The sequence below is a fragment of the Pseudorasbora parva genome, chromosome 1 (assembly GCF_024679245.1).
Source record: "Pseudorasbora parva isolate DD20220531a chromosome 1, ASM2467924v1, whole genome shotgun sequence".
In the NCBI taxonomy this organism is placed as follows: domain Eukaryota; kingdom Metazoa; phylum Chordata; class Actinopteri; order Cypriniformes; family Gobionidae; genus Pseudorasbora; species Pseudorasbora parva.
The window spans coordinates 61,316,952-61,336,388 of NC_090172.1; the positions used below are offsets into that span (position 1 = coordinate 61,316,952).

The 19,437-nt window shown below is 41.0% G+C and overlaps 3 protein-coding genes, 1 long non-coding RNA gene and 1 other non-coding gene across 6 annotated transcripts in view; 2 read left to right on the plus strand and 3 right to left on the minus strand.

Moving 5' to 3' along the window:
• The window catches only part of pfdn2 (prefoldin subunit 2), a 5,563-nt gene extending 3,816 nt beyond the window's left edge, over positions 1–1,747 (plus strand). For both annotated transcript variants that reach the window (XM_067447272.1, XM_067447280.1), the window contains exons 3-4: positions 579–702; positions 783–1,747. In XM_067447272.1, coding sequence (XP_067303373.1) covers positions 579–702; positions 783–971 — 313 coding nt within the window. In that variant the 3' untranslated portion in view covers positions 972–1,747. The remainder of the gene's footprint in view (positions 1–578; positions 703–782) is intronic.
• The window catches only part of nit1 (nitrilase 1), a 27,334-nt gene extending 16,337 nt beyond the window's left edge, over positions 1–10,997 (minus strand). The window contains exon 1 of the mRNA XM_067447263.1: positions 10,884–10,997. The gene's annotated coding sequence lies outside the window, so the exon portion shown is untranslated. The remainder of the gene's footprint in view (positions 1–10,883) is intronic.
• trnas-gcu (transfer RNA serine (anticodon GCU)) lies at positions 6,998–7,079 on the minus strand. The gene has a single exon. It is a non-coding gene; the product is annotated as a tRNA-Ser (tRNA).
• b4gat1 (beta-1,4-glucuronyltransferase 1) lies at positions 7,279–12,852 on the plus strand. The gene is made up of 2 exons (XM_067447244.1): positions 7,279–8,683; positions 10,910–12,852. The coding sequence occupies exons 1-2, from the start codon at positions 7,580–7,582 to the stop codon at positions 11,099–11,101; spliced, it is 1,296 nt and encodes a 431-aa protein (XP_067303345.1). The 5' UTR covers positions 7,279–7,579; the 3' UTR covers positions 11,102–12,852.
• Positions 12,853–15,115: 2,263 nt separating this feature from the next.
• Positions 15,116–19,437, minus strand: part of LOC137079353 (uncharacterized) — a 27,748-nt gene continuing 23,426 nt past the window's right edge. Inside the window, exons 4-5 of the long non-coding RNA XR_010905468.1 lie at positions 15,309–15,346; positions 15,116–15,197 (exon numbers count right to left, since the gene is read on the minus strand). This is a non-coding gene — a long non-coding RNA (uncharacterized lncRNA). The remainder of the gene's footprint in view (positions 15,198–15,308; positions 15,347–19,437) is intronic.

Here is a 19,437-nt window from a genome sequence, read left to right on the forward strand (position 1 = left end):
AACTTTGCGTGTGGCTCCGCAACCGAAGAGCCATGAGTTCCAGACGAATCTGCTGGCCGAGAATAACGTCTCATCATGCTGCACCCGGTCTGCGTGTCGGGTATAAAAACCTCCCCAAACGGACGAGGCGTGCGCAGTCAACGAGAGAGACGAGGAAAACAAAAAAGCATATAAATGGAAATTATCGCGATCGGAAAAATTATCGAGCTCTTTTTTTTTTTCTTTTTTTTCGTGCAAATAAATGATTTATCGGCTATCGCGACAGGCCTACGTGTATCCATCAGCAGAAACATAAGCAAAGCATTATTTTCAGGTTAAAACCCTTATTATAGATGCGTCATCAGACGTGAGATGTACCACATATGCCCACACTGCAGACATGTGGCTTTAGACAAGCACGTGCAGGTCCCGGTTTCGGTTTGCGCCATCACAACATTTCGGCCGGATTGTTCGGTGATGAAAGTCTTTCGGCCGAAAATCGAAAATGGACTTGTGGGCCATTTTCAGCTGAATTTTCGGTGGCTAAATATTCAGTGCATCCCTAATGTCATTTAACGCTCATCACTTCCTCTTCACAGCCTCGTCATTGACACACTAAAGGAAGTCGATCCCTCACGGAAGTGCTTTCGTTTAGTCGGCGGTGTGCTTGTGGAGAGGACCGTCAAAGAAGTCCTACCTGCGCTGGAAAACAACAAAGAACAGGTATGACTACTGCCGCTGGACTCACAAACGTCCGCCTGTCGTAAAGCATGCATTCTCACGGTTCCTCTCTTTCCGGTCAGATCTCGAAGATCGTGGAGACGCTTAACACACAGATGCAGACAAAAGGGCGGGAGCTGACGGAATACCGCGAGCGCTACAATATCCGATTAGTCGGAGAAGACGACAAACAGGGCAAAGCGGACGCCAGTCAAGCCAAAGAGAGCGAAGGAGGAGGCTCTAAAGGCGGCGCTGGAGTGCTCGTCTCGTAGTGGATCATCGCCTCTTTAAATGCTGCTTAGAAATCGATGCCGCTTTAATGTTTGCGGAGAGACTGAGTTGGCATGTTTCTATTTAGTCTTAACAGATGCCAGTCGTAATGCACGAAAGAGAGTGAAAGTCTCGGATTTCATGCACATTTTTGTACATTCATAAAACACACCTTGAACATTCACACAGTTGTTTCAATGGAAGCTTGTTTTTGCCAGTGAATAAAGAATTTAATTGCAACCTTTCTCACAATTTGCATTGCAAGAAAAAAGTCGCAATTCTGAGGAAACGGTCACAGTTTTTCGCACAATTGCAAGTTTATATCACACAAATCTGACTTCATGACACGCAATTGCAAGATATCACGCGATTCTGAGAATTGTGTGGTAAAAAGTCGCAATTATTTTTTAAATGGTTTTATTTCGTGGCGGAAACCAGCTTCCATACATTTCATTGTTTTCATTGAGCTCAATGTTTTCTCCTGACACTTAAATATTCAACTAACATGTTTAGTCCATTGATGTGCCATGTGTAAATGGACTGCATAAATTCTCCATACTCAAAATCAGCATGACTTCCCTGTCTTCTGCTCTGGAAGGAAGTAATAATCGGAGGCGGTTGCAGAATGAAATGAGCGTGGCGAGCCGTGGATCTCTGACTGTTACCGTAGCTCCTCTCCTTCATTTATCATGTCACGACTGTACGCCTGTGGACGAAGCCTTTTTATGTTGTTGTGGTTGTTTTGGTTATTGAATTAAAAATACAAAGTTCAGCAAGATCTGTTCGTAGTGTTGTGTGTTCTGTTGGTCACTATATTCACACACTTGTCAGAAATGCATAAAAGGGTGTGTGTGTTGCTGTTCAACATCAGTTAAGTTATATTGTAAAATAAATTATATATTAAAGTACAATTGTACAACAATGTCATTTGTGTTAAAAATAATAGTATAAAACTATTTTGATATTATTCAAATATTTTATTAAAGGGGGGGTGAAACACTCAGTTTCAGTCAATCTCATGTCAATCTTGAGTACCTATAGAGTAGTATTGCATCCTTCATATCTCCGAAAAGTCTTTAGTTTTATTATATTTATAAAAGAAAGATGGGCTGTACCGAGTCTTTCCGGAAAAAAACGAGCGCCTGGAGGCGTATCGTGTGGGCGGAGCTAAAGAATGACGAGCGTGCAAAGCGGTGACGTCCTCAAGCGTGGAGAAACCCATGGCTATCGATCTCAGCTAATACAGATAATGATCCAGAATCAAATCTGAGGCAGAAATAAATTGAACAGGAGAAACGGCAACATCAGGACGTCCGTCTCTGTGGTATGTACTGTACTAAGTGGCCTGTCAACATTTGCACGCGATCGTGTCTTTTACTGATGTTTACTCACGCGACGATAGCCAACAGCAGACATTTGAAGCAGTTTTACTCACCGGCTGCTTCCAAAGCAGGACCGAACCTTTATCGCTGGGACCGCTCCGTCAAAAACACACTTCTTTGGTATGATTTGGTGAAGTCCTGTGACAGCAGTGACCGTGGAGATCCACTTTGAGACGCGACTGACGCGATGCTGTGAAGCTTCCCATCATTTCTGCGTTCAAATCGGGTCAAATGCAGCGCTGCCTTCCCAGAATGCTGTGCTGAAGCGTTGAAGTCGCTCGACGTCACCCATAGGAATAAAGTGGAGCGCGGCGCAACATAAGTGTTCACGGACGACTGGATCTGCAGCTGAGAGAGTGTTTATGGGCGTGCATTTCCTCTCTCGCTCTAGTCACGCGCGCGCACCCTACCGGGAGAAGAGCCCGTACGGCCCATACAAGGACCTTCCGCTCTATTAACGTCAAGCCGAGCCATACTCGAAAAAAACTCTCCCAAACTTGTGAGAAACCGGAAGGAGTATTTTTGACACAGAAATACTCCATCAAACGGCCAACATTAGTTTTTGAAACTTCGTTTATGTTTAGGATGGGAATCCAAGTCTTTAAAGGTGTAAAAAGCTCAGTGTGCATGAAACAGCATTTCACCCCCCCCCCCCCCCAACAAAAACGAGTGATTATAATTGTGGACTGTGACATTATCGCAAATAAAAAGAGGTTTGAGGTCACATGCTAAAAAAAACGAATATTTGTTTCTTATGAGATGAAATATTGTTTATATTATTATTATTTTTACTAAATTGTGCGTCTTCATATTGTAAATATATATATAATGGGGTATTTCAAGAAAATATTTTTGGTCAAAGGGGTTCGGCTGATAGAAAATGGGATAGTTTGGGAATGCCTGAGATAAGCGGTCACATCTACCGTTGTTCGCTGAATTTTCGCGAGCGAAATCCAGTCATAATAGCAATCCACAAAAAAAGTATGAAATGTTTAGCCTGTGAAATTTCGTTAGTGTGAACTTATGTGTTTTATGTTAGAAAATGTGAATTATGATGTGCAGAATAGATGTAATTTTTTAGGTTGGGTTGGGTTGAGTTGTTTATGTATATTTTAACAAACTGTCGATAAAAAGTGAAAAAAATACAGTCATTGGGTGTATGTATACAAATAACCACAGATAGTGAATAAAAATGGCCGAATTATTTTGTCAATAGAAGGCGTTAGGGTGCCACCCTCCCTAAGCCACACACAAAACATAATTATTATAAATGATTTACATTTATGCATTTAGCAGACGCTTTTATCCAAAGCGACTTAAAACTCAGGAGAACAGGAAGCGATCCGTCAAGAAGAGGCAACGAAACACAAAAAGTGCCCTAAATACCAAGATTTGTACACTACTCAAAGTAGCAAAGACCAGAAAAGGGAAGAAGAAAGGAGAAATAGAGGAAGAAAGAGTTTTTTTTTTAATGTAAGATTAAGTGCTCGTGGAAGAGATGAGTTTTTACCTGTCTTTTGAATGAAGCGAGTGATTCTGTTGTGCGTATGGAGGACAGAAGATCGTTCCACCAACCAGGAACAATGAAAGAAAAAGTCCTGGAGAGGGATTTCATGCCTCTCTGTGATGGTACCACAAGCCTCCTCTCATTAGCGGAGCGAAGGCTTCTGGTGGGGGTGTAGACTCGTAGGAGTGAGTCGAAGTATGCAGGTGCTGAGCTTGTGGAAGATCCATGAGCAAGAGTCAGGGCTTTGAATTTGATCCGGGCAGCGAGTGGTAGCCAATGCAGAGAGATGAATAGAGGTGTGACATGAGCCCTTTTGGGCTCATTGAAGACAAGACGTGCCGCAGCGTTCTGGATCATTTGCAGCGGTTTGATTGCACAAGATGGAAGTCCAGCCAGAAGCGCATTGCAATAGTCAAGTCTAGAAATGACCAGGGCTTGGACAAGAAGCTGTGTTGCGTGCTCCGTAAGGAACGGTCTGATTTCCCTGATGTTGTGCAATGAAAACCTGCATGACCGGGCTGTCTTTGAGATGTGGTCTTTGAAGGACAGCTGGTCATCAAAGATTACTCCAAGATTTCTGACCGACCCTGAAGGAGTAATCAAAGATGAACCTAGCTGGATGGTAAAATCGTGTTGTATGGTGGGATTAGCAGGGAAAACAAGCAGCTCAGTCTTTGCTAGATTGAGCTGCAGGTGATGTTTTTTCATCCATGCCGAGATGTCCGCCAGACAGCTTGAGATTCGTGCAGCTACTGTGGGATCATCTGGTTGAAATGAGAGGTAGAGCTGTGTGTCATCAGCATAGCAAAGATATGAGAGGCCATGTGCCTGAATGATGGGTCCCAGTGATGTAGTGTAAATGGAGAAGAGGAGAGGTCCAAGCACTGAGCCCTGAGGAACCCCCGTGGTCAGTTGATGTGTTTTGGATACCTCCACAGTCCCTGTGATGCCCAGAGATGAGAGGGTGGACAGAAGAATCTGATGATTCAGTGTCAAAGGCAGCAGACAGATCAAGGAGGATGAGGACTGATGATTTGGATGCAGCTTTAGCCAGCCGCAGGGCTTCAGTAACTGACAGTAATGCCGTCTCAGTTGAGTGGCCCTTTTTGAAGCCTGACTGGTTTACGTCCAGTTGATTAGACTGTGAGAGGAAAGATGAGACCTGATGATATACATTGATATGCATAATATATGCTTTTAAGATATTTCTGCCAGTCTATTTACATATGTCTCAAGTCCAGTTTAGGCGATAAAGAAATCTAAAAAGTAAAAAATAAAAATTGTATAAAAATAAATGTATGGAGCAGTTAAGTCAATTGCAGAGAACGTTGACTACGTGACATTAAATGTAGCCAATCAGCATCCTCAAATCTTATCCGAAATGGTCATTTATTTTATCGCTCCTGTTGAGCCACTGGTCAAGTCCGGACTCGTCTGTCGTTGCTGGATAGAGCAAACCAGTGTCTCACTTGTAAAGTTTTGATGGATGACGACTGTAATAAAGGTAAATAATGACCACAGTAACATAGAATAGTCATATTATTAAAACGAATATTTGCACAAGCACATTTCAGTGTGGTATCATGCCTGGGGAGTGTTTTATAATGGATATATTCGCTGAAGAAGCGTATTTTTATAGGCGTTTGCGTGGGTAAGTGATGTTTTATATCAAACACTCGAGCACAGAAACGAACAAAACTCAGTCTGACTGAGGGAAAACTGAAGGACGGTCGACGTCATCAGTGAACATTTAATGACGTCGACCCTCCTTCAGTTTCGGCACAATGGGAATATGTTTTTACTTTTCATTTGTTTTGTTTTTTTGGTGTGTTTAATAATTGTGAACGGATCCGTACAGTATATATTTGCAGTCTGGTCGCGAGAAGTGTCTGCAAGACTACACGCCCCGCCCATTTCAAGCCCCGCCCACTAGCAATTACATTCCACGCCCACTTCTAAGATAGCGCGAAATCACCTCAGGATGGATCACCGCGGAGATGAGAGAGAGAGAGTAAGTTTTTTCAGTAAATAAATATTATATTTTGTATTTATTGCCATTTATACAATCCATAGTTTACATAGAGCACTTTTTGGGCACTTATGATCCATATACAGCACCTGCTGCAGTATTTCAGTCACTAAAAACAGTGGGACGTTTTTAAAACATGAAAAACACTACAGGGAGTTGCACCAATTAAGCAAAGTATAACACTAATCTAGGATTTGTTGATATAGGTTTTATTTTAAATCGAGCTGTTGCACCACTTAGTTTTAAACACAGATTAATTACGCAGTAAAACCGTTTTCGAGACGGAGGTGAACCGACGACAGGCTAAATAATCTGCATTAGTGCAACCCGCCCTTAAAGTGCTTTAACAGTAATATTAAAATATTAAATTCAGTTTACATCTTTTTGATGACCCATAACGTTACTATGAACAAGCAAGTAGATGAGCCAAGATGTGTTTTCTTTATAACGGGTTTCGGTGAAAACACTTCAGGATAAACCTCGTGTTGCATTAATATTCTGTGTTCATCAGCTTTCCTGTACAAAGTGTGCCACACCAATAATGTATATATTGGATTTTGTTATTTTAATATTACTGTCTTACTGCATAAATACTGACTATAAATCTGGAAAAATGACTGGCGGTCAATGGAAGAACGCCTTGTTTTGCCCTCCAGGTCAAATAATATCTTTGTATAGCACCTCCCAACAACTAAAAAGAGGACCGGTGCTTTGCATTTAAAACAGGAGGACATCTACAATATATAATATATAAATACATTAAGCGTGTATAAATCTATAAGCTTGTGACGACACGTGAAAACTATGGAGTGTTTTACTACCGGCTTGAGAAAGTTTAATTAAACTAACGTGACAATGTAATGTGTGTGTGTGTGTGTGTGTGTGTGTGTGTGTCAGTAATCTCGTGTTTTTCCACTTGGTCTGGTTAAAGCTGGGATAAGTGGTGCGATGGCATCTCCATGTGGTCCTGTTTGGTATTGCAGCTTGAATGATATGCTAAATACTGAGATAATGTTTGCTACAATTGTTAGATGTGGCAGAGCTCTGATAAGACAGCTGTATTTCCAGAATACATCAGTAAAAATGAATTGTAAATGAAAAAGTCATTTTCGACGAGGATGGGATTCGAACCCACGCGTGCAGAGCACAATGGATTAGCAGTCCATCGCCTTAACCACTCGGCCACCTCGTCGCTTGCGTCCATACTAACGTGCGTGACTATTTTAATTCGTCACTCAATCCTCACGTCCGTTTTTGACGTCCGATGCGTTTTTACTGGCATTTCTTTAGGCTGCTGATAACAGGGAATGTTTATGAAATCGAAAACATCGCACACAAGTATAACAGAAGAACACATTTAGAGAGCCGAGCCCGTGCTAGGGTGTTTACGGTAACCGGCAAAACGCGCATGCGCAGTGTGTGCTCTTCACGAACGCGTTTCTCTCCTGCTTGTTTACAGGCGTCTAACGGGCGTCTTTTCGCATGCAGCCAAACATGCACGTTCATTCCCGCTCAATCTGACCCGCACTACAATGCAATGCAAGTCAATGCGATGTCTCCGGCATGCATGAGGGCTGCATAGATGGACAGTGTTGCCCTGGCTAAACCCTAGGTGATCTGTGTGTGCTGTAGCCATTGAACATCACTGGAGATTATTTCTTTAACATTCACTAAAAGGTACCCGTTATTGTAATGCATTTCTCTAAAAAATGCTCAGTGTTTAAGGTGGTGCTCAGTGCCCTTCTCATTGTTGCACTGTTGCAGCTTTTATATCTGTCTTTCCTTTCAAAATTGCATGGCAAACAGCAGCGCTACAAGTATTCTGAGCTGTTCGGATCCAAAAAGACTGCAAACCAGGCTGAGAAGAACCCCAGACGGGAACACCTCAGATACTCTTTATCCACAGGCGGCATCTTCGATGGGAGCGGACAGTATCGTGTGTATAAGAACCTGATTAAAAGTGACTTCTCTACCAATCAGAAGCCAGGAGCAGATCCCAGGTCACACCATTTGGCATTGGCCACGCATACGACCATCAACAACCTTCACCATTTGAACTCTTTGCTGGAGCGCTGGCAGAATCCTCTATCTATTGCTATATTCGCACACGGGCAAGATGTCAAATTTGCGACGTCCTTCGTCTACGCCCTCAGCCTCTTTTGCCCTCAGGTTCAAGCGTTGGTGGACTTCCACCTGGTTTGCCTTTCGGGAGAAATGGCCAGTTTTCCGGAGCAGGATCGAGAGCACTTTGCCGGGCTCGAGGAGAAGGGCTGTCCGGGTATATTCGCGAAGCTCGAATCCCACCGAGACAAGTTTAAAAACTACGCCATCGGCAGCAACGTCTCGTACCCCAACAACCTGCTCCGAAACGTGGCCCGCGGCGGCACAGACGCGGCCTACATCCTGGTCATCGACGTCGACATGATACCCAGCGCCAATCTGCACCACCAGTTCGTGACCATGTTGATGAGACGCGAGCCGGCTGCGGACGAGGTGCTCGTGCTCCCTGCTTTCGAGATCAGACACACCCGGAAAATGCCCTCCTCGAAGCCGGAGCTGGTGCAGCTCTATCAGGTCGGAGAGGTGCGGCCGTTCTACGATGAACTTTGCCCTCGCTGTCAGGCTCCCACAAACTACTCGCAGTGGATCAACATGGCCAGCAAAAGCTCGGGGCCGCTGGAGGTAGCGTACACCCGAAACTGGGCCGATCCGTGGGAGCCTTTCTACATCGGTGCGCGATCCGTTCCTCTCTACGATGAGAATTTCAGGCAGTACGGCTTCAACCGGATCAGTCAGGTGAGAAACAGGTCAAATAATCAACTGGCTAAATATAAAATAATGCAAAATTAAAGCTCCACTGTGATATTTTCCCCCATCTAGCGGTGTAAAGGTATATGACCATCCAGTGAATAATAGTTTCTGTTCCTCTCAATTCTGATTTCGTTTTAACTCCTACGGTGGCCCATTTAGTCCAAGATTAACACGGCAATCCCCCTCTTCACATTCGACACGGTGCCATCGAGTGTTAAACGCGAAAGGCGAAGCTTGAATTTACGGGTGTGTCCCTCTTTGGCTACTGTACTTTCAAGATGGAGGAGCAACATGGCGACCGGCATTCGAACCCCTCACCCGTATGTGTTTTCAATGGCATATTATAAACTTACGAGAATACTTTATTACTTGAAAGAAGTAAATATACATTAATGAGTACATATATTTTTGAAAGAACTACGTGTTTTTAGCTAAGAATAAACTAAAAAAGTTACACAGTGTAGCCAATATATATATATATATATAAGCGGTAAATGAGAGACTAATATTTTCATGTTTCAAACAGAATAAAAAAATAGCACAGCAGCAATAACTATTTTTTTATGTTATTTGATGCAAAGGTAATATAATACAAATTATAGTGTTATAAATGTACATAAATAAATAAAGAAAAACGTTGCAGGATTTACATTGCTGATGACCGTTAAAATGTGACTACATATATAATATTCGAAACATTATATTATGTATCCAGAATACCGTCATGTGTGTTTAGAATATTATATAAATAAACTCTTACAATATATTATGTATATAATTATATTATGTATTCAGAATATCATCATATGTTTAGACTACCATGGCATTATTGTAATTTTATATCTATATATAAATAATTTTTTGTAATTAATATAATATTCCAAATATAATTAGATACTATTCTAAACATAAATGATATTCTGAATACATAATATAATGTATTATATTTAGAATATTAATTATAATTTATATATATATAATGTCCGCCCATGACCCTGTGGCCGGTTCTCCGCTGTTCTTCTTGGAGCACTTTTGATAGAGACTGACCACTGCAGACCGGGAACAGCCCACAAGAGCTGCAGTTTTGGAGATGCTCTGACCCAGTCGTCTAGACATCACAATTTGGCCCTTGTCAAACTTGCTAAAATCCTTAAGGTCTTTGCACACTCCGATATTTTTTTTCATGCGTTTTTCGTATTCGTGATTCGAAAAATTTGTCACGCACAGAGACCTTGCACCCGTCCGATGCGGATTAATGAATGCGTTACGGAAAAAAACGCAAAACAAGACAAAGTGATGTCCAGTAAGGATGATTTGTTTGTCCTGAGGAGATATTGGGTTCATCCACTCCTGCGATCGCTCAGAGGAGAGTTTTCCCCTCCTTATCAAGCGGGATTATCCAGACCGACCGATTCAAAGTTTACTTTAGTGTCAGGTGCTCAGTTTGATGCTTTGCTAGCGATACTGGAGCCACATATTAAAAAGAAGACCACTAATTTCAGTGATTTAATTGATCCCGAACAGAGACTGGCAGTATGTCTATGGATCCGATCACACACACACACACACACACACACACACAGCTTTGCAGAGACTTGATGTGCTATAATTATAGCTGTGATATAATAATATTTGTAGTATTTTTGCTAGAATAATATGTATGGTGGCTCTGAGTTGTCAAAACATCTCTCAAAATGCGATTTTACGTATGCGAAAACACAGAAAATCAAACCTGTTCCGATTTTTTTTTTTGACGGGCGTAAGTTTCGGAGCCAGTGTGCAAGCGTTATTGAGATAACGTGAGGTCCAATTTATTTTTTGACGTGCGTAAATTTCGCATGGGAATAGTGCAAAGGCCTTTACGCTTGTCCATTTTTCCTGCTTCTAACACATCAACTTTCAGGACAAAATGTTCACTTGCTGCCTAATATATCCCACCCACTAACAGGAGCCGTGATGAAGAGATCATCAGAGTTGTTCACAGGGCATAATGTCATGCCTAATCTATCTATATATATATATATATTTATTACACACACACACACACACACACACACACACACACACACACACACACACACACACACACACACACACACACACACACACACACATATACTAGAACCAGTGTGACCTGGAAACCTTTAGTGGTGCAAAATATGAATTCATTTTCTCAGTTACTCACTGATTGCCTCACTCTCTTCTCTTTAGGCGTGCGAGCTTCACGTCGCCGGTTACCGGTTCTCGGTGCTGAGCAATGCGTTTGTGGTGCACAAAGGCTTCAAGGTCCAGGGAGAGTTTCACAGCCGAAAGGACGAGGAGAACCGCAAGAACCGCGTCCTCTTCCGAAGCTTCAAAGAGAGCCTGAAGGACAAGTATCCCAACTCTCCTCGCCACTGCTGAGAAAGCACACACACTGCAATCAAAGCCTCAACCACTTCTTCCAGCCTTCATGAACACGCTTGAGAAGCACAGAGGCACAAAACTGAAACCAAGAACCCATTTCAACACATGACAAAACTGTACTGTCACAACAGAATGCGCATCATTTTATTTATAAGATGATGCTTTTAAAGACACTAAAACAAATGTATTTATAATGAATAAAATGTTTGTTTTTTTTGGTTTTAAATGTGATGCCTTTGGATTCTGCGAGCAAAATACAACAATTTCATACCTTAAAAGTCATCATTTACTCTCCATCAAGTTTTTCCAAACCTTTAAAAATCTATTTGTTCGGCTATAATATATATATATATATATAGTTTGTTTTGTATATAAGCAGATTTTGGGCCCCATCGACTACCATAGTAGGGAAAATAATACTATGGTAGTCAATGGGGATCAAGATCTGCTTGGACATTCATCCAAATATCTTCCTTTGTGTTCAGCAGTAGAAAAAAAATTATACAGGTTTATAACAACTTGAGAGAGCGTAAATTATGACAAATATCATTTCTGAGTGACCCATCCCTTCAAAGTTAATTTATTTATTTGATTTTAATGCTGTTCCACGTGCTTTTTCTGAGGTGTTATCCATATTTTAATGTATTATTTCACCCAAATTTAAGCTGAGAAATGTTTTGTCTGTTCGTCACACTATTAATAGAGTAGGGTAGAGTATAAGAGGCGAGGTGTTGTGACTGTCCGGGTACATGTGTTCGAGTTACTGACGAGACGTCTCGTAAAGACCCAGAGATTAGTTGTAAAGCTATTAACATATTAAGGTCGATAGGCCACCTTTATGCTAATAACGGCTCCAAAGACGCTCAAAGACCCTGATTATAATACAGTGTCTGAAAATCATATTAGTGTTTTAATTATATCTGACTTGTGGATTAGGGGTAGATGACAATTAAGCGTCATTAGATTAATGCAAGAATTTACAGGTTGTAGGATGAACAAGCAATACTGTGTGTGTCACTGATATTTACACGAACTGTAAGAGATCTGAAGTGTTTAACACTGAATGGGGCTCGTATGTATTGTCCTTTTTGGAAGCTATACATTCAAAGGCTATGTTTTTTTCTTGCCTGATATCAGTTTCCATTGGAGTTTATTTAGTGTCATAATAGCTTGTTTTGGTTATTTACCCTACCTCTGTTTGCCCTGATAGTGTTGTGTAGTATTGACAGCATGAATGTTGTGACGTTTGAACACTGGAAACTTTGTGATACTGAAGAGAAAATGACTTTTATAATATTGTGACATGGAATGAACAAGTAATTTTTTGATTTATACATGGAAATAAGGCTCGTTAACACCAACAATGATAACTATATTAGCGGACTAACTCGTTCGGTTTATTCTAAGCGCGGGGTGTTTGTCACTTTAAATGCTCGAGCTCGTTCTGATTGGCTGTCAATGTTTTTATCGTTCATCCAGATAAACTCAAACTGATTCAAACTACATAGTTTCTCGATGCTGTTATCGTTATAACTGGTGTGGACTCTTTCTGTTATTCTTTAATATCAAAAACTATTATTCGAACTCAATATTTATCGTTATCTTTATAGTTATCGTCCTTGGTGTAAACCGGCCTTAACACTGTTATTGTTGAATGACAAATTAGTTATTTTGTTATTATTATTGACTTGTTCATTTTGTATCTTGTTACATAAATCTACAACATTTGTGTTGGTGGTGATCTTTGAGATTCTGTTTCTTTCAGACTATCATATAGCGGTGAATTATTGCACATGATCATTTTCTGCAAAAGCTACGCTGATAGAGGTCTACTGTTTTTAAGATCAGTTCTCAACTGGTTTTAGGATCATTGTCAGCAAGGAAAAGCAAAGCTAAATAAAATATAACCAAAATCTAAGAGTGCATAGTTATATTTTGTATCTGCTGATTGGCTCACTCTCTATACTTCCCAATCGTGAGTGGACACGCCCCCTGCTGCTGATTGGCTCACTCTCCCCATCATGAGTGGACACGCCCCCTGCTGCTGATTGGCTCATTCTCCCTTCTCCTCATTATAAGTGGACACATCCCCTGCTGCTGATTGGCTCACTCTCCCTACTCCTCAATATAAGTGGACACGCCCCCTGCTGCTGATTGGCTCACTCTTTCTCCCCATCATGAGTGGACACGCCCCCTGCTGCTGATTGGCTCACTCTTTCTCCCCATCATGAGTGGACACGCCCCCTGCTGCTGATTGGCTCACTCTCCCTACTCCTGGTAGTGGACACGCCCAACAAGTGGACACACCCCCTTGCTGCTGATTGGCTCACTCTCCCTACTCTTTATAAGTGGACACATCCCCTGCTGCTGATTGGCTCACTCTCCCTACTCCTCATTATAAGTGGACACATCCCCTGCTGCTGATTGGCTCACTCTTTCTCCCCATCATGAGTGGACACGCCCCCTGCTGCTGATTGGCTCACTCTTTCTCCCCATCATGAGTGGACACGCCCCCTGCTGCTGATTGGCTCACTCTCCCTACTCCTGGTAGTGGACACGCCCAACAAGTGGACACGCCCCCTGCTGCTGATTGGCTCACTCTCCCTACTCTTTATAAGTGGACACATCCCCTGCTGCTGATTGGCTCACTCTCCCTACTCCTCATTATAAGTGGACACGCCCCCTGCTGCTGATTGGCTCACTCTCCCTACTCCTCATTATAAGTGGACACGCCCCCTGTTGCTGATTGGCTCACTCTTTCTCCCCATCATGAGCTGACACGCCTCCTACTGCTGATTGGCTCACTCTTTCTCCCCATCATGAGCTGACACGCCCCCTGCTGCTGATTGGCTTACTCTCCCTACTCCTCATTATAAGTGGACACCCCCCCTGTTGCTGATTGGCTCACTCTTTCTCCCCATCATGAGCTGACACGCCTCCTACTGCTGATTGGCTCACTCTTTCTCCCCATCATGAGTGGACACGCCCCCTACTGCTGATTGGCTCACTCTTTCTCCCCATCATGAGTGGACACGCCCCCTACTGCTGATTGGCTCACTCTTTCTCCCCATCATGAGCTGACACGCCTCCTACTGCTGATTGGCTCACTCTTTCTCCCCATCATGAGCTGACACGCCTCCTACTGCTGATTGGCTCACTCTTTCTACCCATCATGAGTGGACACGCCCCCTACTGCTGATTGGCTACAAGTTTGTTGTGGTGCTTGGTCAGATCCATTTTCAACAGTGCTTTTTTCCCCCTAGAAATCGCTTACTGCACCTTTAAGCGACAGAAATACAAACCAGACTGTTTTGTATGATTAGTTAAATTGATGAAAGTGATGAAGTTAAAGTTAATGCTGAATGAAATTAAATGAAAAAAGAAATCTTGGTGATGCAGACTTTAACGTAACGTTGCATTTAGTTAACATTGTGGAACGTTACTTTTGAATGTTCTCTGAACATTCGGAAACATTTACTAACATTTAAAAATGTCCCGCTAAAATGTTTTAGAAAGAAGAAAATAAACATCCCACAAATGAATGTTTTTGGAATAATGTTTTGAGAAACATTATTTAAAGATGAGATTTATATTAACTTTCCTGGACAAACATTTGTTCATAACTGAGAGAACCTCGCCAGAACGTTCCCAGTTAGCTGGGCAGATCTTAAAACTAGGTGTAAACAGGGACTAAGAAACTGATACAATAGTTTTGGTACTGTTGATGTAATATCTGGGTGCCATTGTGGGAATCATGGCCACAAAATAGGTTAAAAAAAACATTAAATTCCCATTTAATGTAATAAAATGTCATGGTTCAGCACTGTGCTGCTACACTTGGATCCTTTTGAAAGTCAGATTATGTGACCGTATTATCCTGAAGCCCACACTAATAAACGCATTTACAGTCACAGCGTGTCAGTGCAGTGGTGAACCAGAAGAGGGCGCGAGTGTGAGGCGAGAACCCACTGCTTCAGGTGTACAAACCTCCGCCTCACACGCTTCAGATCACCTGTGTGTTTTATCCAAAACTTCATGGACTACAGCGACTAAAGGTAAAACCGCAGTTTCCTCTCCAGCCTCTGGGTCACTCCTACAGAGAAGTGGACATGCAATGTTTGTCAGCAAAGTTAATTCAGAAGAAACCTCAAATATTTTGTACATTTAAACAGCAAGAGGGACAATCAGAAAAAAAGAGACTTACACATTCCTTAATGTTCTGATTGGCTGAGAGGAGATTTGCTGTAATTTCAAAACCTTCATGTGTTACAAAAATATCATACAGTAAATCAGGTGAACATGTTTGACTTGAGCCAAAGTGACAGGTTTGTCCTCGTGTGTGTGTGTGTGTGTGTGTGTGTGTGTGTGTCATGAGGTTTAGCTGTTCTTCGCCTTGATTAGATTGTTACGCATTTACACCCAACAAACATTGAGGATTTACCATATTAATTATAATTATGATAACTCGTAATTATGACAGAATTATGATATACTAACTCATGACATACTGTCATAATCATGGATAAAAGTCAAAATTATGAGCTAATATAGCTGAAATTATCATAAATCATAATAAGGAAATACCAACTCATAATTTAGAATGTGTCGTAATTATGAATAAAAACTTACGAGATTGTCGAAATGCTCACATACTAGTCATAATTTTGACATGACAAGTCATAATTTTGGCATAGTCGAAATTATGACAAAAAGTTGTAATTATGTCTTTATAAATCATAATTATGACATTCATAATATGACATTAATATACAGTAATATGACACTAAATTGTAATTATGACAACTCGTAATTATGACAAAAAGTCATGCTTTGGTGAATCTTAATTTTGACAGAAAGCAGAAATTATGACCTAAGTCATGACAGTCATAATTACAATATCAAAGTTATGACATAGGCCTACTAAATCACAATTGACATACCAAATAATAACTGTTATAAAAAAGTCAAAATTATGATATACTAACTCACGACATACTGTTAACATTTTGACATAAAGAGTTGAAATTATGACAATGACATTCATAATGAGATATTAATATGCAGTAATTTAACACTAAGGAATAATGTAATTTTAACTAGCATAAGTATGGATAAAAATTCGTAATTTTGACTATGATAGTCGAAATGATCACATACTAAGTCATAATTATGACATATCAAGTTGTAATTTTGAATTAGTCATAACTATAAATGAGTTATGAGAAAGTCGAAATGATCACATACTGTAAGTCATGATTATGAGCTGCTATCACTCGGGTCACTTTGAGTCAAATGACTCTGGACGTTCTTGCATCGAGCCTCTTGTTCTCTCTTTCTTCTCTAGCCCAAAGAAATGTGGGAGAGGAAGCAGAAGGCATGATGGGTGAGGGGTTGGTGTGGATAAGACGTTTTATTAAGCAGGTTTGGTGAGGTAAAGTGGGGCTTATCCCAGAAGCTTTGGGGAGCAAGGCTTATTTGGGTCACAGAGCTTTACGACACAAGCAATTAGCAGCAGCGCTAGCAGGAGGGAGGCAGGCCCGAGATTAGCCGACCTGAGCCAGGAGAGAAGGCCAGGCGTTCCCCGTCCCGTGCACCTCGGACAGCTGGGCCTCGTGAGGGGCTTTGGGCCCCGCATCTACATCCGGTTGACCGATTTGTTTCTCATCGCACGCAACTCACGAGTGTGAGCAGATTTTGTTACTGACTCCAGTAAACAAAGATTTGGGCGGGAGGCTGATGCCAGTCTCTGCTAATTAAAGAGCAGGTGGGTGTCAACTTCAGAAAATTAAAGCCCCTTGACCAGCTGAAACCCTTAGTTATAATGATATGGGTATTTTTGTCGAAGGTTTTTTTTAAACGGAGTGTCTATATACACCAAGTGCAAATTGTTGGCAAGTGCTTTTCACACTAGCTCCACCTATGCCAAACAGGATTAAAAGAGAACACACACTTAAAGGGTTAGTTCACCCAAAAATGAAATGTATGTCATTAACTCCTCCCCCTAATGTCGTTCCTCACCCGTAAGACCTCCATTCATCTTCACACACAGTTTAAGATATTTTATATTTAGTCCCAGAGCGTATGCAAGTGTATGCACACTAGTGATGTCACAATACTCTATAATATTGAACCGTTCGGTACGGCATTCACGGTTCAGTACGCGCTGATGAATTGCGTCGGTTTTGCATTTAATAAATTATTTCCATTTCTCTCCGTTTGAAATATTTCTCTCAGTTTATTTCGGCTCTGTTTGAGTGTGCCTTTTAATAAATCTTGCATATTGAAGACTATAGTTTTAATTTAAGCCTACAGTAAGTAAGTGCTTTCTGGTAACCGTTGAGATTTCAAAATCACCAAAACGAACACGCCCCTACCCCCAAAAGGGGGTATTTTGATAGCTCCGCCCCACACATACGTAACCCAGGCAACGACTACGGCATAATCTGTGTTACTAATCCAGGCCAAATATTCAATGAAAAAGTGAATATCCATCACAAAAACACAAACCGTTCTCATGAACAACTCGATAGTACAAGAGCCGACAGTCCAACTAACGAACATATTACAATTATGACCAGATTAGAGTTATAGCGATCACAAAAACACAAACCGTTCTCATGAACAACTCGATAGTACAAGAGCCGACAGTCCAACTAACGAACATATTACAATTATGACCAGATTAGAGTTATAGCGATCACAAAAACACAAACCGTTCTCATGAACAACTCGATAGTACAAGAGCCGACAGTCCAACTAACGAACATATTACAATTATGACCAGATTAGAGTTATAGCGATCACAAAAACACAAACCGTTCTCATGATCAACTCGATAAAGTTAGTATACAAGCTCGATAGGTCAGCTAACGACATTACAATTATGACCGGATAAGGGTTATATAGATGAAAAGAGGAAACAAACATATATTCGGAGTATAGTAACTTGTTGGACACATTTTGTGAGCTGATCTTGAAACAGACACTGAGGAGATGTAGATGCTCATACGGTGTGGAAATGAACGGGTCTTCATCATTACTAAAGTGAGCCACAATACGATCGCAAATGGACTAACAAGAGAACATGACACACGATCATATTCAAGCAGAAGCAGCATATATTAGTTCTCGGCTAATGTCCGTCGTGTGTGACTCGTGTGTGTTGCACTCCTCTCACCATCATTATTAGACACGCCCTTTACTGCTGATTGGCTACAAGTTTGTTATTGGACTCGTCCAGAGTCCTTTTTCTAAAACGGTTTTGAAATAACACTTACCCCACCTTTAAATGCTACTGTACATCTCTGAGCCGCCACTGTAAATCTTTATATATATTTATTTTATATTATACAATACACTAGGAATGTATACAAGGGTTTTTTTTAAAGTAAAGTTTTAAGTTTAAGTAAGGGTTTTCAAGTCTTTTAAGTAAAATAAAGAAAGAGTATTGCAATAAAAACATTTTCTCCATAGCCTTTTTCTGTTCCTGTCGCCTAAGAATAGAATAGCCAAAAAAACGAACCGAACCGAAAAACCGAGGTGTGTATTAAACCGTGGACTAACTGTATTGTTGCATCCCTAATGGACCAAAATGTATTTTCGCTGCTTCAAGAGACTCTAATGAACTAACTGATGTCTCATATGGACTACTGTGATGATGTTTTTATTCCCTTTCTGGACATGGACAGTATAGTGTGCATACACTTGCATACGCTCTCAGACTAAATATAAAATATCTTAAACTGTGTGTGAAGATGAACGGAGGTCTTACGGGTGAGGAACGACATTAGGGGGAGGAGTTAATGACATACATCTCATTTTTGGGTGAACTAACCCTTTAAATCATCAGTGGCGTGGTCAATAAAGCGTAAGCCTCAAGGATCTTGGACTGGCTTTAACGTGATCAACACCTTTTCCAATCACATATCACATCAAGAAGGGCATCTACTTTCGATAAAAATGAAGAAAGTTGTGCCTAATGAAATGTTTGAAGTATTTATTGGGTAGGGTTAGCGGTAGGAAGGACATTTATTGTCCTATTAAGTCGGCATCCATTTAATAACTTTAATAAATATAAATATTAGCACTGATGTACAACAACACTGAGGTGCAAATAGTATGAATCTGTCAAAATAAGGTATAAATACCATCTAATTACTATTTACACATATTGCAAAGAACTGCTACTGTTACAATATAAATCTACAGCTTAAGGCTCGAAATTGCGACCATTGTGGTTTCATATGCGCTCGATATTGAATCTGTGCGATCTGAAAAAATATTTGGGAGCATTTTTGCAAGTGCAAATAATTGTTTTCATTTCTCTAAAAAAA

Bases quoted from the DNA above. Each gene is read 5' to 3' on its own strand.
- b4gat1 (XM_067447244.1), top strand. From the start codon at position 7,580: ATGCATTTCTCTAAAAAATGCTCAGTGTTTAAGGTGGTGCTCAGTGCC. The intron at 8,684-10,909 runs GTGAGAAACAGG...TCTTCTCTTTAG, and splicing joins GCTTCAACCGGATCAGTCAG to GCGTGCGAGCTTCACGTCGC.